This window comes from Festucalex cinctus, chromosome 20 (assembly GCF_051991245.1).
Source record: "Festucalex cinctus isolate MCC-2025b chromosome 20, RoL_Fcin_1.0, whole genome shotgun sequence".
Classification (NCBI taxonomy): Eukaryota; Metazoa; Chordata; class Actinopteri; order Syngnathiformes; family Syngnathidae; genus Festucalex; species Festucalex cinctus.
Window position 1 is genome coordinate 7376475 of NC_135430.1, and position 20300 is coordinate 7396774.

At 44.2% G+C, this 20300-nt stretch overlaps 3 protein-coding genes across 12 annotated transcripts in view; 2 read left to right on the forward strand and 1 right to left on the reverse strand.

Annotated features, from left to right (window-relative positions):
* Nucleotides 1-1517, forward strand: part of map7d2b (MAP7 domain containing 2b) — a 27373-nt gene extending 25856 nt beyond the window's left edge. For all 8 annotated transcript variants that reach the window (XM_077508949.1, XM_077508946.1, XM_077508948.1 and 5 more), the window contains one exon: nucleotides 1-1517. This exon is cut by the window's left edge and continues 93 nt beyond it. The gene's annotated coding sequence lies outside the window, so the exon portion shown is untranslated.
* Nucleotides 1518-1933: 416 nt separating this feature from the next.
* Nucleotides 1934-10622, forward strand: LOC144009044 (uncharacterized). 3 transcript variants are annotated; one of them, XM_077508510.1, is made up of 10 exons: nucleotides 1934-2226; nucleotides 2589-2635; nucleotides 3173-3775; nucleotides 3884-4666; nucleotides 7753-7910; nucleotides 7975-8080; nucleotides 8425-8488; nucleotides 8575-8748; nucleotides 8838-8940; nucleotides 10382-10622. In XM_077508510.1, exons 2-10 carry the CDS (start codon nucleotides 2598-2600, stop codon nucleotides 10393-10395), a joined length of 2043 nt encoding a protein of 680 aa, XP_077364636.1. In that variant the 5' UTR covers nucleotides 1934-2226; nucleotides 2589-2597; the 3' UTR covers nucleotides 10396-10622. The 3 variants fall into 3 exon arrangements, with proteins under 3 accessions (XP_077364636.1, XP_077364635.1, XP_077364634.1); XM_077508509.1 differs by having other exon boundaries at nucleotides 1934-2134; XM_077508508.1 differs by having other exon boundaries at nucleotides 1934-2130.
* An 845-nt stretch (nucleotides 10623-11467) lies between these two features.
* lipib (lipase, member Ib) lies at nucleotides 11468-18549 on the reverse strand. The gene is made up of 10 exons (XM_077508511.1): nucleotides 18365-18549; nucleotides 16938-17323; nucleotides 15903-16011; nucleotides 15681-15782; nucleotides 15367-15456; nucleotides 15115-15282; nucleotides 14914-15003; nucleotides 14532-14640; nucleotides 12433-12606; nucleotides 11468-12255 (listed from the first exon to the last, which is right to left on the reverse strand). Exons 1-10 carry the CDS (start codon nucleotides 18417-18419, stop codon nucleotides 12171-12173), a joined length of 1368 nt encoding a protein of 455 aa, XP_077364637.1. The 5' UTR covers nucleotides 18420-18549; the 3' UTR covers nucleotides 11468-12170.
* Nucleotides 18550-20300: the final 1751 nt, after the last annotated feature.

A 20300-nucleotide genomic window follows, 5' to 3' on the forward strand; every position in this document is an offset into this window, starting at 1 on the left:
CGTCCAACCTGATGGACAACATCATCCCCAAAAAACAAAAAACAAAAAAAAGACCTCCGCATCGCTTTTTCAGTAACTCCTAATTTACGATTGAATGATGACACATGTGACACATGGCGATTTGTCCGTTCCGAATGTTTGTAAACGACGGAAACTTCCGGGTGGCAGAACGTGAGGACGGGAAGGCGGGGTCTGAATTTCCAGCATCATGTAGGCGGGGTTACAGTGGAGGATTTCAGTTTGTGCGAACGCCTGAGCTGAGCAGATGACACCGCGCTGTCCGTTTCAAATCTAATCTGAGTTTTAGAAAAGTCCAACTCGAGCAAATTATGCTGGGATGATGACAAGCAAGGCTAAACAGGCCCAAATCCAAAGACAAATTGCAAATTCAGCATTTTTTTAGGTATGTCTGGAATTAATCCACCATCACAATTTCAAACTATGCCGATAGAGATGAACGTTTCGCCTTTTGCCACCTGGATGCTCATTTGGAGACGTCCTGATGATGAGGAACACTAGTGATCATCCATGCAAACCTTAAACCAACAAAACTGCTGATTTATTAATCGGATTGACTGCAGACGATCTGAGAAGGGAGGAACGTTTGTTTCCTGCTGAAGTCCACGCGAGCCATCTTCACTTCACGCCACTCGAATCGGCTTTCTGGACACGTGTAAATAGCGTAGAGCCGTAGACGGAACAACGGGACAGACAAACGTTATCACTGGAGATGCTAGCGGACGCGCTTGTAGCTTGTTTTCTGTAGCTTCGGCAACCTCCGGACCCGATTCCGCCGCGAGGGGCTAAAAGAAATCTCACTCGGTTTTGATAACGTACACCAGCCACAAAAGGTTTGTAACTTTTTGCGAGTAGTGTATGTGTAGTAGTAAGGCACCGACGAACCACGCTAGCTGCGGTGTGTCGTTTGCACAGTTTAGGGATAGACCACGATTTACCAGGGGTGTATACCTTTAAGGGAGGTTTGGGACTTTAGGATAACACTTCCTGGATGAATGAGTAGAAAGCAGAAGCTGGTTTGTTTGCTATGTCAACAGTCAATATTTGATCACGTCGGGGTCACCAATTGTGGATATGAAGAAAAGTCTAAGTAATTTCTCTTTATTCTCCACACAAAAACTGACCAAACACGTAGCAAGCAACAATGAAGGTATAGATCCCTCTCACCACTCTCTTAATACTCGACTCCACCATCACTATCCCTCCCTCCCCCCAGCCTCAAATATACCTCACCCGTGGACACTCGTCACCTCTGAGGCCTTCAACCTCGAGCGCACCTCAAAAGTAGACACGCGGAAACGTGAGTGAGGAGCAGGCAAACATGTTTATACACTTTTTGGCTTTCCGCTGGTTGTGGCTGGGAGGCCGACATAAAAAAAGAAAAGGCCGCCCGTGTCTCCTCTACTCCTCGTACGCCAAAAGCCTGCTTCAATATATATCATTGTAGATGTGATGCATGGATTACTGCGAAATAGTATCAATAAACTTCATCGAGCTATCGCGTGTGTCTTTCTGTGTTCAACAATCTATGCTGGTGATGTGAAACGCTCATCCACTAGTGACCAATCATATACAACAGAATCATTTAACAAAACAAGCTCAATTTTCCACGATTTGTGAGGAAATTGAGAGACGCAATCATTATTTCACAACTATTTACTTAAAAATAAAAGTTGTTTGCTGGTGTACTGGGAGATTTGTGAAATATGTTTGAACATTTATTTCAATTCCATATACTTGATATCCAGTTTAAAACGAAAGTACATTTAAAACAATTTACCAAAAAAAACAACTAAAGACATTTTAAAACGGAGTAAAGAAAAAAGTAAAATGAGGTGGGTGTCTCACACGCCATACCAATTGGTGGCGGTAATACGCTACAAGCCATTTGCCAACCGCCTAAAAACAACAGAAGAAGAAGACGAAAGCGCATTCGGCCATTTTCCGTCGCATTTGGGCGAAATAGCAGCGAAAAGGCGATTTTGAGGTCTATGTGTCAATAAATAGGGCTCTCAACTCAAAGCACCGAGTGTCATATTGTGATTTGTGTGTGTATATAAATCGTTTCTTTAAATCGCTGCGGCACTAGGGAGGACGTCTCGGGAGAGGCAGGTAGGTGCGTCAAATGCTAGTTAGCATTAGCTAGCGCACCTCTTCATTAATGTGTTGCCACAGCTTTGCACATTATTTTAGGGCTTTGCTGAAAACGTAAGTATCTTTAATAGAACCAACCTTATACCATTTAGGGCACTCACTGAAGTTAACGTGTGAAAGAAATAGGTTTTAGAGGGCTTGCTTTCATTAGCTTCGATGCTAAAAGCAGCTACTGTCAACACCACGTGACTGGTTAGCAACGTCCATGTCTTTCGCTTTAGGACGAATAATTACAAATGTTAGATGCTAATTTGCATTTTGTAAACTTTAAACAATTTAGAATTTCCTCTCACACCTTCAGCAAAGGCAGTGTGTCAAATAAAAGTAGCGTGTTCGTGTTGACCTTGTTCTGACTGCCGCTTTTTTTTTTTATTATTATTATTATTATTATTATTTTTCTTCTCTTCTCTTCAAAGGCTGCCGGAATGTCTAGACAGACGTCTCCTCCGTCGCCACAAAGCAGGTAATTTCAGTGACAACCCATTAGTCCCTTTTGTCAGCCCCCCGAGTAGCTTATTTGTCTTTGTTTTTATCATCACTACCACCAAAAATGTCATATTTCTGTAATTTATAAGATTATTTTGGAATAAATTGTTTCACTTTTTTTATTTTTTATTTTTATTTTATTTTAACTCAATGGCATTTGTCACATACCACGTCTGAGATTAATTACACATTCAGCTTAATTAGAACAGCAGCTAAGCATTATTTTCATAATCAATTAATCTGCCCATTACATTTTTTTAATTGATGAATCCTATACTGTACATTTAAAACTTCCATCCATAGGACATCAGAATTTTTCTTTGTAATAGTCTTTATGTGAAATTGGTGGAAAATTTCAGTGATTTCAATTGCAAGATGGCACATCATTCACCAATATTGGTTGACTTTGCATGCGTCGTTGCTGTCGTGACAGCCCAGTTTTATTTTGGAGGGACTGACTGTTATATGTTCCAAAACCATTCCATGCACTTATCGTGACTCTTCTACTATCCAGGAGGTTCCCATGGGACGAACACGGACCTTATAGAGCTTCATCGGGGCAGTATGGAAGTAACTGGAGGCCCACAGCCAGAGATGAAGAACGCAGGATCGGTGAGGACATGTTCCCAGAAGGCCAGAGGAGATCCCATCCTCCTCCTCCGCAGGATAATTTTTGGCCTCAACGAGATCAGGAGGGAAGCTTTCGGCGGCCGCCGTCACCTCAGAGCGACTTAAAGGACCACCATGTCCCAAGAAGCTCCCCACAGAGAGATAGCGGATTCAACGCAGACAAACAACAAAGAGGCTTCAGAGAAGACTTGCACCATAGTTTGAACAGCAGTGGAAGGTCGCCATGTTCGCCTAGGAGGTTCCAGAGGGAACCATTGCCACCGACCACTCACAGTCTCTCAGACCACTCACAGGGCTGGAGGCGGGACGCAGAATGGCGGGGTCAAGGGCGGTACCGAGACGTCAGCCCCGGTGTTAGATCCGAGGAGCAAAGAGGAAGCAGAAGAGACAAGAGCACCGAAGATCTGAACAGAAGCAGGCAAAGAGAAGATATTCAGCCTCTCTTAAAGCGGCTGAGAAGAGAATCGGACAACCACCATCACAGCGGGTAAATTTACAGCCAAACTTGTAAGGCACAGAAACGTCCGGATATCCTCTTCTTTCCTTCTGCTTACTTTCTCTTGCTGATGTTTGACGTGTCCTCTCGCTGTCGCAGGTTCAGACGGGACAACAAGGATTTTGGGGATCAGCGCCACACATTCGCCAAGGATGACCGAGACTTTCGCAGGGATCCTCCTGGCAAAAATGCTCTCGGCCCGGGAACGCTTCGCTTCACCGAACACGGTCAAGGATTCCAAGACAACCGGAAAGGACCGCGGCGGGAACACTCGGATAATGGCGGACAGCGTGACATTGAAGTGCGACATAGACGCGCCGTTCCATCGAGCTCCTCACAAGAAAAATTCCGGACTTCGAATAGCAGGCTGGATGACCGAGAAGATTCCAGAAAACGTCACTATCCGGATAATTGGAGGGACGGCTCAGAACACACGAGGAGCCTACCGCCGCAAGAACGTACCAACTTGAGCAGATTTGACAGACAATGCGCCCCCACAAACCAGAGAGTGACGGGTGCTTTCCATCCGGACCGGGGTAAGTTCGGTCAGGACCAGGTTGGAAACGACGGGAACCGCACAAACTTTCAGCAGTCCTCTCGGAGCTACCAGAACGTTCCTCGTGAGGAATACAGATCCCAAAGGGACACTTGTTACTCCAATGCCGTGGAGGAAGAGGTGCAGCCCGGCTGGACAGAAGACGAGAGACGCCTGAAGCGTGCCCAGCCTGCCAGTCCGGACCGACGCAGGCACCAGGATGAACCCGACGTGGAGCAGCCTAGGCCGCGCGTGTGGGAGGAACCCGACTCTAAAAGCATGACCGTGGTAACGGAGGAAACGCTCACCATCAAAGTGGATATGAGCCGGTCCGCCCTGCACACAAGGTAAAGTATTCCAATCGGGCCTCTGCTCTCAGGGTCAAAGTTGACACCTTGTTTTGCTAAAAAAAAACGAGCAGGAAGAGGAAAGAATGGCAGTTAGGGGAAGTTTTTACTGGCAAGTGGATGAGTAGGGTGAGTGACTTTGACATTCGGAAGGTTCTTTACGAGGATACAAGATTGAGCAGAATTGGAACGAAAACATCTCAGTGCCTGTTTGATTTCTGCAATATCTTCAGGAGAAAAAAAAATGGAAGTAAACATTGATCATTCTGATGTTTTGACATACGGAAATTTCACCAGAAGAAACCCACTTGGAACGTCGACGCCTCATCACATCTTCACTCAAGCTTCTTTATGACGTCTCTGGAAGATTCAGAATTCCATGGAAGACTTTTTGCTTCCTGTTGCCACCACAGAGAAGACGCATCGGGATGGATGTCCGATAATTCTGCAACTTTGATTTGGGATGCGCTTCACCTTGAAACCACCACAAGGACGACATGACAACACGCTGCTCCCAGGAAGACTATTCAAGAAGGGATCATTGACGGGTTCACAAGGAATCAAGCGGAAGGAGAATAATAAGAATAAGAATAAGAAGAGGAGGTGATCATAAACTTCCTGGCGGAAGTTGAATTCACACATCTGAGTTGAAGACTGGCGGAATCCTCATCAAAGCGCTCATTGAACAAAATATTTCACCGCATCTTTTATTCATCCGTTGGCTCCCTCATTTCCGGAATGTTCTTTCTCAGAGTGTAGAAGTTGACTGAGCAGGATAACGTCTTAAAAAGCTTGCTTTGAATCTGGCAAAAAGCAAGAAGCCGTTGGCAGGCGAACAGGAAGTGTTCGCTTCGATTGCTACAAAGAGGAAGCTGACAAACATGCAGCCATGTGACGACATACAAGACCGATGATGGAGTTAAGCAGCGGGGAGAAACATTTTGTGATGATTAACGGAATGCTAACAACGCCGTGGATGTTTCCATCCAACACAACGTGGATACAAAGGAACAAGTCTTCTTCATTTCAAGGAACTGTTACCCAGTCATGGACTTACCTCCGTCCAAACATGGAAACGATTGTTACATTCGGAGCTACACTAGTCTTCATTTATTGGAACAGATTCCACATTGGACGTCCTTCTGTTCACATGATGCGTCCATCAAATGTATTCTTTAAATCACGCAGTCGTAGCAAAATCATGGAAGTCCTTACAAACTGAAAACAAAAAGTACAACAGTTGGATACCAAGATGGATGCTGATGAACATGATGCCCATCTAAAGGAACAGTAACACAAGCGAGCCTGTTGCTGCCAAGGAATATCCTGTCTTCATTTAAAGGAACAGACTTCCATCCAAACGCTGGCCAACGTGTCGGCCTTGAAGTGGATGCGAACGAAAGAATGACTCTGCAGCTTGTCATCATTTTAAGTAACAAACTCAACAATGGACGTTCTTCCCTCCAAACCCGGATGTAAATACATTGAACAGGATGCTAACGGAAGGTCACAGTCGTCTTGTTTGATTACAACTTAAGCCTTCGTTCTTCAACTCGACTTCAAAAACGAAAATATTAACTCTCGTCTTTCAGCCGCACACATCAACCGTCAGGAGGCGGCACAGCATTTTATTCAACGCGTTACTTCAGCTTTAAGAGTGTCCAGGATAACGCCACATGACAAAAGGAGGAAGTGACATAACCGCCATGAAGCACCAAAGTGTCACTCAGCGCTGAAGATGGGACGCAAGCTCGGACTGCCATCAGGCATGAACCTCGAGGTGGACAAAAGTGACATCGGCGCCGTAAAACGGCAAATTGTTACAGAATGAGAGAAGATGTGATGTGAGCTCAAACTGTCAATCAGATGCAATTGTCAGGAAGCGCTGACATCGCCACAAAACTTTCAGAGTGATGGAAGATGGGACATGAGGTCACGTCAAATCAGGACGGGACCATCAGGAGGCAAGAAAAAAGAAAGTGACATCATTACTTGAAGTCAGTCAGATGTAGCCATCATGAGGAGGGACAACAGGAGGAAATGACATCACATTAATTACAGAAGTTACTTAGAGTGAATTTGGATTGTCAGATGGAAACATCAGGATGCGGGACAAGAGGAGGAAGTGACCATTACCATTGTATAAATCTGTTACTCTTGTTGTGAGGTCAGTCTGTCGGAAGGTGGGAAAAAAGGAGGAAGTGACATCGCCACAATTTTCAGTCTGCTGAAGATGTGAGACCTCAGGAAGTGACGACATTGCCATGAAATCATCTCATCATTAGTTGGCCAAGGATGTTTCTGACGTATCACAAGGAGCAATGTGGTCAAGGCAAATCTTAATCACGGCGGAAATCTGGAGGCCAGCCTGTCATGCCACTTCCTGTTGGCACGGATCACACGAGGCACCAGTATTGTGTGGTGTAGTACACGTCTTTGATTATTTGAGTGATATTCTGATGTTAGCGTGCACGTAGTTCATGTAAGAGGCCCAATGTTTGAGCAGGTAAGTCAATTTGATTCTTATGTCATTTAACATTATTCGAACTTTTTAGTCATTGGAAGTTGAACCTTATTACCAGCACACCACTTGGTGATCGTCTGCCCAAGTCCAGACACAAAGAGCAAAAATCACGGTCATCCATTTCTTTCGTGCCAATCCTTACTTGATTGCTGATTTGAGGGGTGATGGGCGGTCTACACCTTGGACTGCTTGCCAGCCAATCGCAAATGGTCTTGGCAAGTCCCAGCCACACCCAAGGACAAGTTGGTCGTCACTTAAACTCACCTGCCCGAGTTTGGAATATTGGTGGAAGCATGCGAAAAACAAAGCGAAGAACGCCACACAGGGAGGTCAGAAACTGGATCCAAACTCAACTTCAAAACTCTGCTTGATCTCGCTGCAATATTACCCTGACAAATAAACAGCCTACGGACGATTAAGTTTGTGAAAGTACACTGTCCGTGTATTTTTATGTTGCCATTTAGCAACCTTAGGACAGGAGGAGCGTTTATGTCCCATCTTAGTTTTATGATCCATGGAAAAACAAAAAGTTAACCGCTCATCTTCCTCCTCTCCCTGGCAGCTCGCTGTGCTACTCCGCAGAGCGCCAGCTGTCGATGGACCTGGTCAACGTGGGTCGCCAGCGTCCGGGCTTCCTGCCGGGGGGAGGCGTGGCAGACGGCGGCGACGGCAGGGGAAACTTTGCGCAGGAAATCATCACGCTGGTGCACATTGTCAAAGGTCAGGATGCCGTCTGGCCTGCGAGTCACAGGACACTTCTTACCGTGCGTTTTGGGTTTTGCAGAGCTGTATTTCAAAGGCGACGGCATCACGTTGAACAAGCGTTTTTCGGTGCCGCTACAAGAGCAGGGGGCGGGGCTGACCCTGGACCAGAGGTTCTCATCTAACCAGTACGTCAAACTGATGGGATGATGTCATCTTTTATACAATCGAGTCGATGCAAGTATGCCACCAGGGTTGCCCCTAGATGGAGCTATTTTGCATTGACCAGTGCAATGAGTAAATCAATGTCATATTTTAAAATTGATTTTGATTGGTCGTTGCCAGGGCCCAGAACAACATTGATGTCATTTTCAGTCGACAGCAAGTGGCAAAATGGCCGCCTCATGAGATAAAAATGGGTGCATTTTGCTGCTAAACTCATTTTGCACAAACACAATATTAATCAGAATCGAACATATTAGTGTGAAGAAAATGTTGGACTCGTGACCTTCCTCATCTTCATCTTCCTCAGCGTGAACATGACGCCGTCGCCCGACGACATCCAGCCGCTCTTCCCTGGTTTAACCGGCGCGCAGGTGAAGTCGACTTCCAGCTGTCTCGTGGCGACTCCTTCCTTGACACATCGCCTTGACCCCCTGTCGCCATTTTCTTTTCTCTCCAGCTGTCGCACGGGCCCGGCGACCTGAGACACGACCTCGAGAGGCGGCGCCAGAAGCGTCTGGAGGGCGTGACCATCACCATCCCGGGAACCGGACAACCGGCCCCCGCCAAGATCTGGTACAGCGGCGATGCGACGTTTCCGGACGAGCGGGACTACAGGCGGGACGGCAACACGGTGAGCGCGAAAGGGCACGTGACCCTGCCTGGCGGGTTCGAGATCTTGGTGACATTGAACCCGGTCTGTGCGTGCACGTGTGTGTTCAGGATGTGAGGCGAGGTGGTCAGTACAGGATGAATACCGGCCCCACGTCGAGGTTGAAGAACCGGCAGCCCGTCAGGACGCACAACCGTCACAACTATGATGAGGGTAATCTCCAAAAAAACATTCATCCTCTCTCGTACTTACAAAAGGTCAGAGGTGAGCAGCAAGAGGCACACATGAGGTACACATGAGACTGATCGCCAGCCATCAGCGGGGAAGTTTTAGACCAGAGTCAAAACATTTTTGAAAGTGATTCACTCTTTCAGACCCAAAAACGTGTAAATACATTTTTAATACTTTGTCGTTCCCTCCCGGAAACGTGTTTACACATTTTATATATATATATATATTTTTTTTTTTTTAATGCAAAAGCATACAGAAGGCTCTGATGCAGCTTCTTACACGAAGAGCTGACTTAAAACAATGGTAGTTATTTAAAAAAAAACAGCCAGCAGGTGACCGCAGAGTATGAGATCATCCAGGGCCATGTTGCAACATGTTTTTGACTGTGTTTTCACCAGGAATGTGAATATTGATGAAACTTTATATTGTAATGCTAATTGCTGCAAAGTGAAAACGGATACAAAATATACTCACCCCCCCCCCCCCCCCCCCCCCCCCCCCCACGGTAGGTTCCGTGCTTTTATAACAGTACAACACAATATTCTGTGGGCCTTGCAAAATCAGTCCAAATCCAGTAAAACAGCTGGGAGTGAAGGGGATTGCTGCTTCAGTGAAAATCAATAAACAAACAAACAAAATGGCTGCTGGGAGTGAATGAGTTAAATGTGAAAAGCTACCAGTTTGATACATACTGCTGAAATAACACATTTACTCAAATTAATTGTAAAAGGGATGTTCTGTGCCACTTTTTGTTTTTCTCAGGTTGATACAGTACATTTTCTGATTTGTATAATTGCACGAAATGAATGGCAATTTTCTATTTTACTCATTTGTAATTTCTAGCTCCTGATTGTAAAACAACCACAAGAGGGGAGCATTGCTTTTTTTTTTTTTTTTTTTTTTTTTTTTTTAACGACAGATGTTACAAACAAATCAGTTCTGAATCATCAAACATCGATTTTGAATGGAAGAAAAAAAAAAGACAGATTAATGGCACATGTCGACAATCGGCTGATTGCTAATCAAGTCTCAGGGTACATGTGATGCTCGCTAAGCTCACTGATACCAGGAACACCTTTTTTTAAGTCGTGAAAAAAAAAAATTGCATAATCGCGTCGATCCCCTTTTGAGTTGTTCCCGCCTGCAGCTCAACACGTCTATTTTTTTTAGATTTCTTTTTCTGCCCCGGCTTGTGTAACGACCGCGTCGGCCGCTTTGACCTAAGACCCAGTGACTGCATCGTTAGCGCTCATCCAATCTCATTTCCGCTTCTGGCTCGGCCACGCCCCCACAAGGCTAAAAAAAAAAATCCTCCGCTGTTGTCGTGATCCGCATTAGAGCTGCCACCTCTTGACTTAACCTCAATTTCTTCTTCTTTCCTGCTGTGTGGGTTTGTGTGTGCGTGCGTGTCCCCTCCCCGCAGGTCCCAGCTGGTGACGCCTCCCGCCGTAAGACGAGCGAGTCCCGATGTTTCATTCAGATTTCCCCGCGCAGTTCCTTCCAATCATCTTGCCCTTTAAAGTGAGTCCATGTGTCAAGCTATGTTCTCCATGTGCTCTTGCTTTCGTTTGTAGCTGCTTTTCATTTGAGGCACCAATTTTGAGCCCTTATTGTAAGGATGACTTAATCATGAAGACCAGAATGAAATAAATGCTCAAATGGTTCTTTTTTTGTTTTGTTTCTGTATGTGATATATGGAGCAATGGGATGTGAGTAGATCAACTTTATTTAGTTCTGCTATGAAAATAAAAAATAAAAAAATCGTGTTTGTAAACATGAATATGAAACACAAGAAGTATCAAAGGCACAGAGTAGGGCTGCACGATATTGGAAAAACATGCGATATATTTGCTGAATATAGCAATATCGATATTATTGCGATATTTAACATGTACCTAAATAAATGACATTTTTATTATCTAATGAAATAATTACTTTTTTTTTCAAGGGGAAAAATAATCAAACTCAATGTATTAATTGTAATTACTTCTCGATAATGTTCAACTATTAGATGGCAGTGCACATTTTCGTTAAGTACTCTGTGTTTCAACTATGTTTTGCATTTGCATTAGGGTTGGAACTAGGGGCGTAGGAACCAAATAAAGAGAGGGCGAGGAGGGGATTTTTGTATCAGTCAGTTCCTCTCCTCGCGAGCTTTGAACTGAGTGTCTTCTCTCCTTTCTTGTCATATTTAATAAATGTCAAACAGGTCAACTTGACAATCTGACGGGTCAAATTCATATCAAAGCATAAAATTCCATATCAAATTTATTGGATGTCTTTGCCATATGCATATTATATAGGCCAATATTGCGATATCGATATTTTTTCAGTATATTGTGCAGCCCTAGCACAGAGTAAAACCTGCAAGAAAAACAACACAATTTTGAAATGGAGTCTAGCTGGCCTTGTGAGCGCGTAGATGTGTACACACAACAATAATCGGGCCTAATTTGACCTTAATCCCCTCACTCAGATTATCAGACGTCTCCAAAGATGATCCTGAGTGATTATCTTGTAATTGGGTATGATTTTTACCTCATCTTAAAACCGTTTCACATTTTTTTTTAGCAAATCCTTCGGGCTCAACCGTGATTGCATCATGCAAGGTGACCAATCAGAAAGCTTGATGCAGTTGTTGCCGGGCCACAAATGGACTGTAAATGACCTTTCACTCGTACTCGCGCTTTTCTACCTTGTAGGTACTCAAAGCGCTTTTAAACGCTGTCGGTTCACATTCAGCTTCTGATGACGCAGCAGCAGCAACAGCTTGTCGATTTGTTTGCGTAACGTCTCTCGCAGGGGCAATTCGCCCACACGAAGCCTCCAGGTAAGCTAACAGTTAGCCTAACTTCTCTTCTGCTCATCTTTATTGGTCAACGCCACACGTGATTTTTTTTTTTTTTTTTTTTTTTTTTTGTCGTGTGGGCTTTCGCATTTGACAATTGGCTTAAGATGCTAAAAATCAACATGCATCAAGCTTGACTTGATGTTGAATGGGATACAACTGGACCAGAAGAGTCCGCTGACCTCCATTTTCTCACATGAACATAACCTGGATGACGGAATCTCCGCGAGTTTGTTTGTACCCGAGTGTCCATGAGGTAAAAAGTCTTCAAAGTTGATTTGCTTACTTCCTGTCCTATTATTATGAGGTCCGATTGTCTGTCAGGGTTGTAGCTCCGCCCACTGCGCCGCCGAGCACATTTAAATCAGAGGCTAGAGTCGCACGACAGCGGGCGGAACGCCACCTCCGTGTTCTCCTCCATGATGATGTCAAAGCGGCACATCAGCGGCCTGGGCGGGATCAGGAAATGCACATTAGTTAATGACCAGAACGTCTGCCGTTTTATGTTAGCATCAGCACTGTCAGAAAAATAACATGAACATGTTGGTTTTGCCGTAAAGTTTAAATAGGAGTGCCGACTTGACGCAAACAAACGCAAACGCGAGATTTGAATTTTTGGGTCTAACCTTTGCGGGCGCTCTAGCGGCGTCAGTCGTATTCGCAGCAGTCGGATCTTGTAGCGCGGCCCGATCACATTGCCCGTGCTGATGCGCAGGGAGATCTTATGCACGTGCGGCAGGTCCTCGTCGAACTGTGCCAGGAGACGCGTGGACGTGAACTGCTCGAAGCGAAGACGCTTTCTGGCCGAGAGAGACACAACGAGCAGATCGCAACACGTTTTGTGTCGTAGTTTGTTGTGTCTGCTTTTCAAGTACATCCTGGGTTGCTAAGTGTTATTTAATCCGCTTCGCCAATTAGTCTTCGTTTGGCTCATTCATTACCTAATTTTTATTGCTTCAAAAATAGTTAAGTGTCTTTTTAAATAATCGGCTTAATTATAATTAACAAAATTACTTTAGCAATTTACTTGGAAACCAGTTTAAATAATTGTAAGAAATTAACAATGAATTTTAAGTAATTAAATCTATTAACAATTAAGTTGTAATTAAGATGGGTATTTAACAGACACTTGAAAACCAAAAAAAAAAATTACAATTAACTAGATTAAGTACAATTTCTGGAGAAATTGTGTGGGAGTGCTGAAAGCTGAATGTTACTAGGTCAATGCTAAGATTTGAATGCATGTGGAATGCTTATTGAAGTAAATTGAGATACAGATTATGAAATTATGACCTCCTGGTTACTGGACAATGCGCTTTACCAACTGTGTCACTGAGCAGTATCAGATACCTGGTAATGATAAGTTATATGTATGGAAGTGGGCGTGGAAAGTGATACTTACTGTAGAAAGAGCTCAATGTCTGCTCCATTGAAAATGAATGGGGAAAAGTCTATCTTTAACGTTAAATTGTGCGAATACTGTCAGTAATGTGGAATCAGACGATAAATACCCCGGGAGGCGTCAATTTTTGAAGCAAGTTGAAATTTCAACAGTAAATCTGAAGCATTGTGTGGGAGTTGTTATATGGCAAAAAAGTGTAGAGAATAAAAATGACCAAATAATATATTTGGTAAAATGTTAAGTAATTCTGTTATTAATTTAATTATAATTAAGCCAATTAGTTTAAGTGTCTTATTAAATAATTAAAAAGCTATACAATAAATGACATTTTAATTGTTGTTGAATTATTAAGTTATTAGATGATTGTGGGAATGCTGAAGCATTCCCACATATGTTTTATGATTTTTATTCTCCACACTTTTTTTGCCACGTAACTTCCCCCACATAAAACTTCCAATTTACACTGTTCAAACTTCAACTAGCTGCAAAAATTGACGCCTCCCGGGGTATTTATCGTCTGATTCCACATTACTTACAGTATTTGCACAATTTAACATTAAACATCAACTTTTCCCCCATTCATTTTCAATGGGACAGACATTGAACTTTTTCCAAGTATCACTTTTCACGCCCACTTCCACACATATAACTTATAATCATTACCAGGTGTCTGATGCTGCTCGGTGGCACAGTTGGTAAAGTCCATTGCCCAGTAACCAGGATGTCATAATTTCATAATTTATCTCTCAGTTGACTTCATAAGCATTCTACTTGCATTCAGCATTCCCGCGCAATTTCTTAGTCTAATAAGACATTTGAAAATGTTTATTTTAAAAATTACATTAAATTAACAGAATTAATTTAAAATGTTATCAAATTCATTTTATTAATAATGTAATTATAATTAGGATTATTTATTTATTTATTTATTTCATTTTTTATTTTTTTTACTGAGGCAATGATTTAATGACCTAAATGAATACAGCAAGACTCTTGATAAAATAAATAATTGATGAGCCGGATTAAAGAACAGCCACCCAGGATGAAATTGATGCTCCCCCATAAGGTTTAGAATTACTTGTCGATGCCATAAAATGGATATAAAGTACTACTTTTATATCTGACAGGGCTTTGGCATGAGCACAAAAAAAAAAATTAAAAAAAAAATATAAAAAAAAAAACGGGAAAAATTGCAGAATCTTACAGTGAATAATGGGGGAAAGCTTTCAAAAATATGCAGGTAATAAAATAGTTGGACTATTGTTGCTTATGCTATTCGTTTTGGAATTAGTCATGTCAAATTTGGTGAGGAGACAAACTCACTGGTCAATGCGGGCCTCAGTGACGTTCCTGCCGCTGTGCAGGCGGATGTAGACCACACCCCAACGCAGGTACTGGTTCCACGTCACCATGTCCACTCGATAATTCAGCTCTGCAACACACATAAACAAAGTGCAACATGGAGGGTTAGGATTCACTTTAATACAAAGAAATGTGGTTCATCATTTTCAAGTTCAGCTGGTCACAGAAAGGTGGTGAGGCAATAGAATTCCTTTGGCGCCCTCTTGTGGTGTCTTAGGGAACTATGTTGGCGTGAGTTGAGGCGCTTCATCTGGCGATGTTGGTGAAATTTCATTTTAATATAAAAAACTATTATGAAAATAAGACATATCCTGCCCTCTGAGGGGGAAGCCGCCAAACTTACTCCTGTAGGGGTACGAGGCCGTAGTGCTGAAGAACGCTTTGGTCTGTCCAAGTCGCAGGAGACTTTCCCGCCATTGGATGACATCATAGCCTAGACGTGAGAGCAGAAACATCAACCAGCAGACTAAAAATGTATTTGTATTGTAAAATGAATCCTAATCACTCCCCAAATTCCTGGGAAGCGTGTTTGCGGCGTTCTCACCGAGCTGCGGGCAGGAAGCGGGCTTGAAGGCCTCGCACTGCAGGCAGCGTCCGTCCAGGAAGTCGGCGTAGGACGCGCACGGGTACGCCGTCAGGCCGCACGTGCCGTTGAGGGCGCAAAGGTATAGGAGCATGGAACGTTGGTGGTCGCACACGAAGTAAGACTTTCCTGTTTTGCGGGGGAGGGAGTGGGGCTAGCTGAATATCTGCGATACACAAGCGTTTCTGTGCGTGCGTGCGCGCGCGCACTTACCGGCAAAAATGGTTTTGGGGCAGCCAGGCTGGTCGGCCCCGCCGTTGGCGTAGAAGTCAATGTGACCGTGAGCCCCCCGCAGGCCAAACGCTGCAACAACAAATTAGCTAACATTAGATTGTTATGCGAACTGAACCATTATTTCCCTAAAATTTGTTAAATTGCAAATAAACATTTAACATCATCTTCCTGGTTTTAGATACATGTGACGTTAATTCTTTATGTGAAATGATAACAGTAAAAAGTAGAATGAATTTCTTTTGTGCTGTACGATTGTTGCCGTAGCATTAGCATGTTAGCTTGTTGACGCTCACAGTCCATGTCGGTGTGCAGCACGTCCACAAACATGGCGTCCGACGGGTCCAGCCTCTCGTCTGGTGTGGCGCTGGTGAAGAGAGGGCCGGCTGGGTCCAAACCTGAATGCACCAAAAGGAAACGCCGTAGGTTTCACGTACAAGACGTCGATGTTGAAGGAAGCGCTTTCATAATCACAGATTATCGGGAGGTGAGTGGGTCTCGAGTTTCGGTCCGGTTACCTGTGATGCGTCCGATCTTTCCCTTCAGATTGGCACCCACAAAGCCGGCGAGGTGCGCACCCAGACTGACGCCGATGAGGTGCACAGAGTCCAGCGAGGCTCCTTCCTCCTGAGGAGAAATTCAAAAATGAATTTGAGTTGCTGGTAGGACTCAGATTGCGACACTTTCAACACTTGACTCTAGGAAAGACGTCATGCATTTGTGCTCCTTGTCATTATTGGAACCAAGTAAGTTTATCTTTCTCGTCAGACCACAAGACATGGTTCCAGTAGTCCATGGTCTGAAGGCTGCCTGAACTTCTCATGCATCCTTGGCAACATCAAAACCATTTAGGTTTTTGTCTCATCAGATCACAAGACCAAGTAGTCCATGTTGTCACCATCTGAGCAAAATAAGTTTATCTTTGTCTTGTCAGACCACAAGACATAGTTCCAGTTGTCCATGGTCTGAAGACAAGTTCTCACACAACCTTGGCACCATCTGAACAAAATAGGTTTTTGTCTCATCAGACCTTAAGACGTTTTCAGTAGTCCATGGTCTGAAGTCTTCTTGAACTTCTCACACAACCTTGTCACCATCTGAACTAAATGTTTGTCTCATCAGACCACAAGACTAAGTAGTCCATGTTGCCAACAACTGAGTCAAATAAGTTTATCTTTGTCTTGTCAGACCACAAGCCATGGTTCCAGTAGTCCATGGTCTGAAGTCTGCTTGAATTTCTCACACAAACTTGGCACCATCTGAGCCAAATAAGTTTTTGTCTCATCAGACCACAAGACCAAATAGTCCATGTTGTCACCATCTGAGTCAAATAAGTTTCTTTGTATCGTCAGACCACAAGCCATGGTTCCAGTAGTCCACAGTTTGAAATCTGCTTGAATTTCTCATGCAACCTTGGCACCTTCTAAGCCAAATAAGTTTCTTTGGCTCCTCAGACCACAAGACCAGAGTTCCAGTATTCCGTCTACTGTAATGAAATTCCTGTGAGAGGGTGTACTCACTTTTGTGAGATTCCGTTTGCCAACAAACCTCACCTGCATGCTCCTGATGAACCCCGTCAGGTTGTGCGCCGCCTCCCTGGTGTAAGCCACGGCGGTCAGGTAGTTGAGGTTGGCGGCGCCCCGGTTCCAGTCCACCACGATGACGTTGAGGTCCCGCCCCTCGGCCAGCAGGCGCACCAGCCGGTCGATCCACACGGGCGGCGCACCGGTGGGCCGGTAGCCGTGGATGACGAAGGCGGTGGGCCGGGAGAGGTTGAAGAGCGGCTCGGATGCTGGGCGACGGTGGCGCAGCTCGCGCCCACATGCCGGGTTGGCGCGGGTATACAGCAGCAGGCGCACGTACAGGCTGGTGCCCAGGAAGCAGTGAGACAGGTTCAGGTCGGTGAAGTTGTCGCACGAGTCGCCGTCCTGCTCGACGCCTGAAACGGAAACCGACCTTCTCATGCTGGATGCAGGGAAAACGGGCAGGGGCCTCATGGTTGACCCCTGTGGAACATCACAAGTTCCGTTACATGTGAATTCCTATTATCTGACCTTTATTTATTTTTTTTTTTTTTACAGAGTCGACATAAAGTCATTATAACAGGGGTGGCGAGATCCGGTCCTCGAGGGCCGCAGTCCTGCTGGTTTTGGATATTTCCCTTCTTCAACACAGCTGATTCATGATCAGCTCATCAGCAAGCTCTGCAGAAACCTGATAATGAGCCTGTTAATTGGAATCAGCTGCACTTCGAGTCGGGAAATCTGCAAAACCTGCAGGCCACCGGCCCTCGAGGACCGCAGTTTGTCACCCCTGCATTATAATAAGAAATCACATGACGTGCCATCACAACCAATTGACTACTGAGGGCAGCAAATTCCCAAGTGGGGCGTGTCATCACAAATCATTTGAGTCGGATGTGTGTCTTGACCTCCGCCGACCCCCTTAAGACTTTACTTGCCGAACCCTTGACATTCGTTTGAACCCAGGTTAACAAGCAATCTGAATCCTGTCTGTGGTGGTCTGGTCAGAAAAGTTGTGCAGTGCCTTGATCCAGTTTTGGTGAAGCAAACGTTTAATGGAACACAGTTGGAAGAAGTGGAGTGCGACAGTGGCCTCAATTGGATCAGGCTGCTATAAACAAAACTCCTCGGGCTCACAAGAGGTGATTATAGCTGTCAATCACAACAAGAGGGCGGGGCATCAACTGAAAATCACTACTAAGTGTTTTATTCAACCAGCAAGCCTGTTTAGTGTGCAGATATCTGTTTTCAAAGTCAAATGTACAGATACCTGGAAATGCTACTTTAGTGCAGTTCCAAAGTTTGTTTACTTAGTTGACTGTAGTTCCCTTCACTGGTTACCACATCGCAAATCAAACTGAGTTTACGTTAGCTGGCATCTATTGGAACGTTTGGACGGATGGATGACGTTGATGTCATTTGCAGTGCCGAGGCCGGTGAGTGTGACCGATCTTTACCTTGGCAGAGCAGCACAAGTCCCAGCACAAGACCCAGTCGTCTGCAGGCCAGCATCGTTCCAGGCGCGCCCGCGTCTCCCGCCCCAGGGCAATAACGGACGGACGAGAGAGTGCACCGAGGATTTGATCCCAGGGGGTGGAGCCGAGGTGAGCGTAGTAGCAAGGCCGACCAATCACACGCTTTGTTTGCGTGGCAGACCAAGTATCAAGATGCACTTTAGGTGACCTGTTGTCATGAGCACACTATTAGGAATTATTTTCACTATGCCACATTTCAAACTAGTTTGAAACCCTGCCTTGATACCCCAAACAGTAGTTATATGGAAGTCCAAACGTGTCGTAATTAAATAAAAACGGCAGTTTGAAAAATCTTTTAGATAAATAACAGGCAGTCAGAAAAGTCCGTTTTTATTTCAGACTATACTTTTCCACAATGGCCTTTTTATTTTATAATGGCGTTTTTCAGCAACGTAACTTGTCAATCGAGTCACATGGGGCGGAGCCAGTTACGTGATTGGCTGAGTCCGTTACACAGACAAGAAAAATGGCCGCAGAAGAAAAGTCTCTTTCCAGAAGTAGTACTCCCCAAGAAGTAGCACATCGTTTGGAATCGAATAATAACATAAGGCCTTCACCCGAGAGAGGATTGCAGCAGCATTAGGTCGTGTCATTGTCTGGAAGATTAATTAACAGTCCAGACTCCAGACGTGACGCGAAATGATTGCTACCTGGTGGTAAGCACACTCGACGTACAAGGTCAGCAGTCCTCGAAATTTCAAATGCTTCTTTAAGTGTTTCTCTACATAAATAGAATCATGAGAAATAAGGTCACCGTTGTGCGAATCATTTTTACTTCCAGTTTGTGGACCCGAGTTTGAGAACCAGTTTTAGGGTGAAGAAAAAAAGGGGGAAGAACTTGCTGATGAGCACTAATGAAGTGTTCTCACTTTTGTGCAAATAAAAAAAAATATGTCATCAATCCAGATGGGGTTGTGGTTTGTGTTGACTGACATTTTTGCAAACGCATGATGTCATTCCAATGACGGCTCATCAGCGAGCTCTGGAGAAGCTTGGGTGCAGTACCACATGTCCCTAGTAGATGGCGCACTCCCTGTGGAAGGGTGACGTTTCATGTTAGTATATCTGGGTTTCGGCTCGTTTGTAAATGTTCAATGTGATAAAACGATAAGCGTGCCGTTATAAGACACGCATCATTAAAGCCACCAAGGAAATATAGTTCAACAACAAAAAAGAAAAATCGTTGAGAATCCGTGTGGGTGAAGTCAAAGTCGTTGTGAAAGTATCGAGGAAAACAGAAACAACTGAGATACGATGCAATACTGCCCTCCTGTGGAACTCTGGATGACTTGTTCGGGAGCTGTTAATATATAAAACTATTGTTGGATTTGTACTTGAGTGGATTACATTTTTTAAATTTAATAAAGACTTACTATACATGGATGTTTAAAATAAAACACCTTACTCTACATGGTCGTTTAAAAACAAGGAAAAAAAAGCCTTACTATACATGGTCGTTTAAAAACAAGGAAAAAAAAGCCTTACTATACATGGTAGTTTAAAAAAAAAAAAACACTAAACAAAACGTCTGACTATACATGGACGTTTTTAAGGGACAGCAACATGAAAAATCAATTTTTTGGAACTTTTAGTTGTGTAAAAATGCTAATTGCTCACTAAAAGGATGACAGAATAGATGTTTTCCCTCCATTCCCTCTCTGGGAACTTGTCGGTCATTGTGATCTGCAAGCACCACCCCTCCCAACCTGAGAAAACCAGCTCTTGGCACTTTTGACGTCATAAGGTACGGACCAATAATTTTCCCGGAATACTTTGACCGGACCTTTTTCCATGTTTGATGAGCGGTTTGGATGTTGGAAATGGAGGAAGCGACAGAAAAGGTGAGTTGCATGTTGTG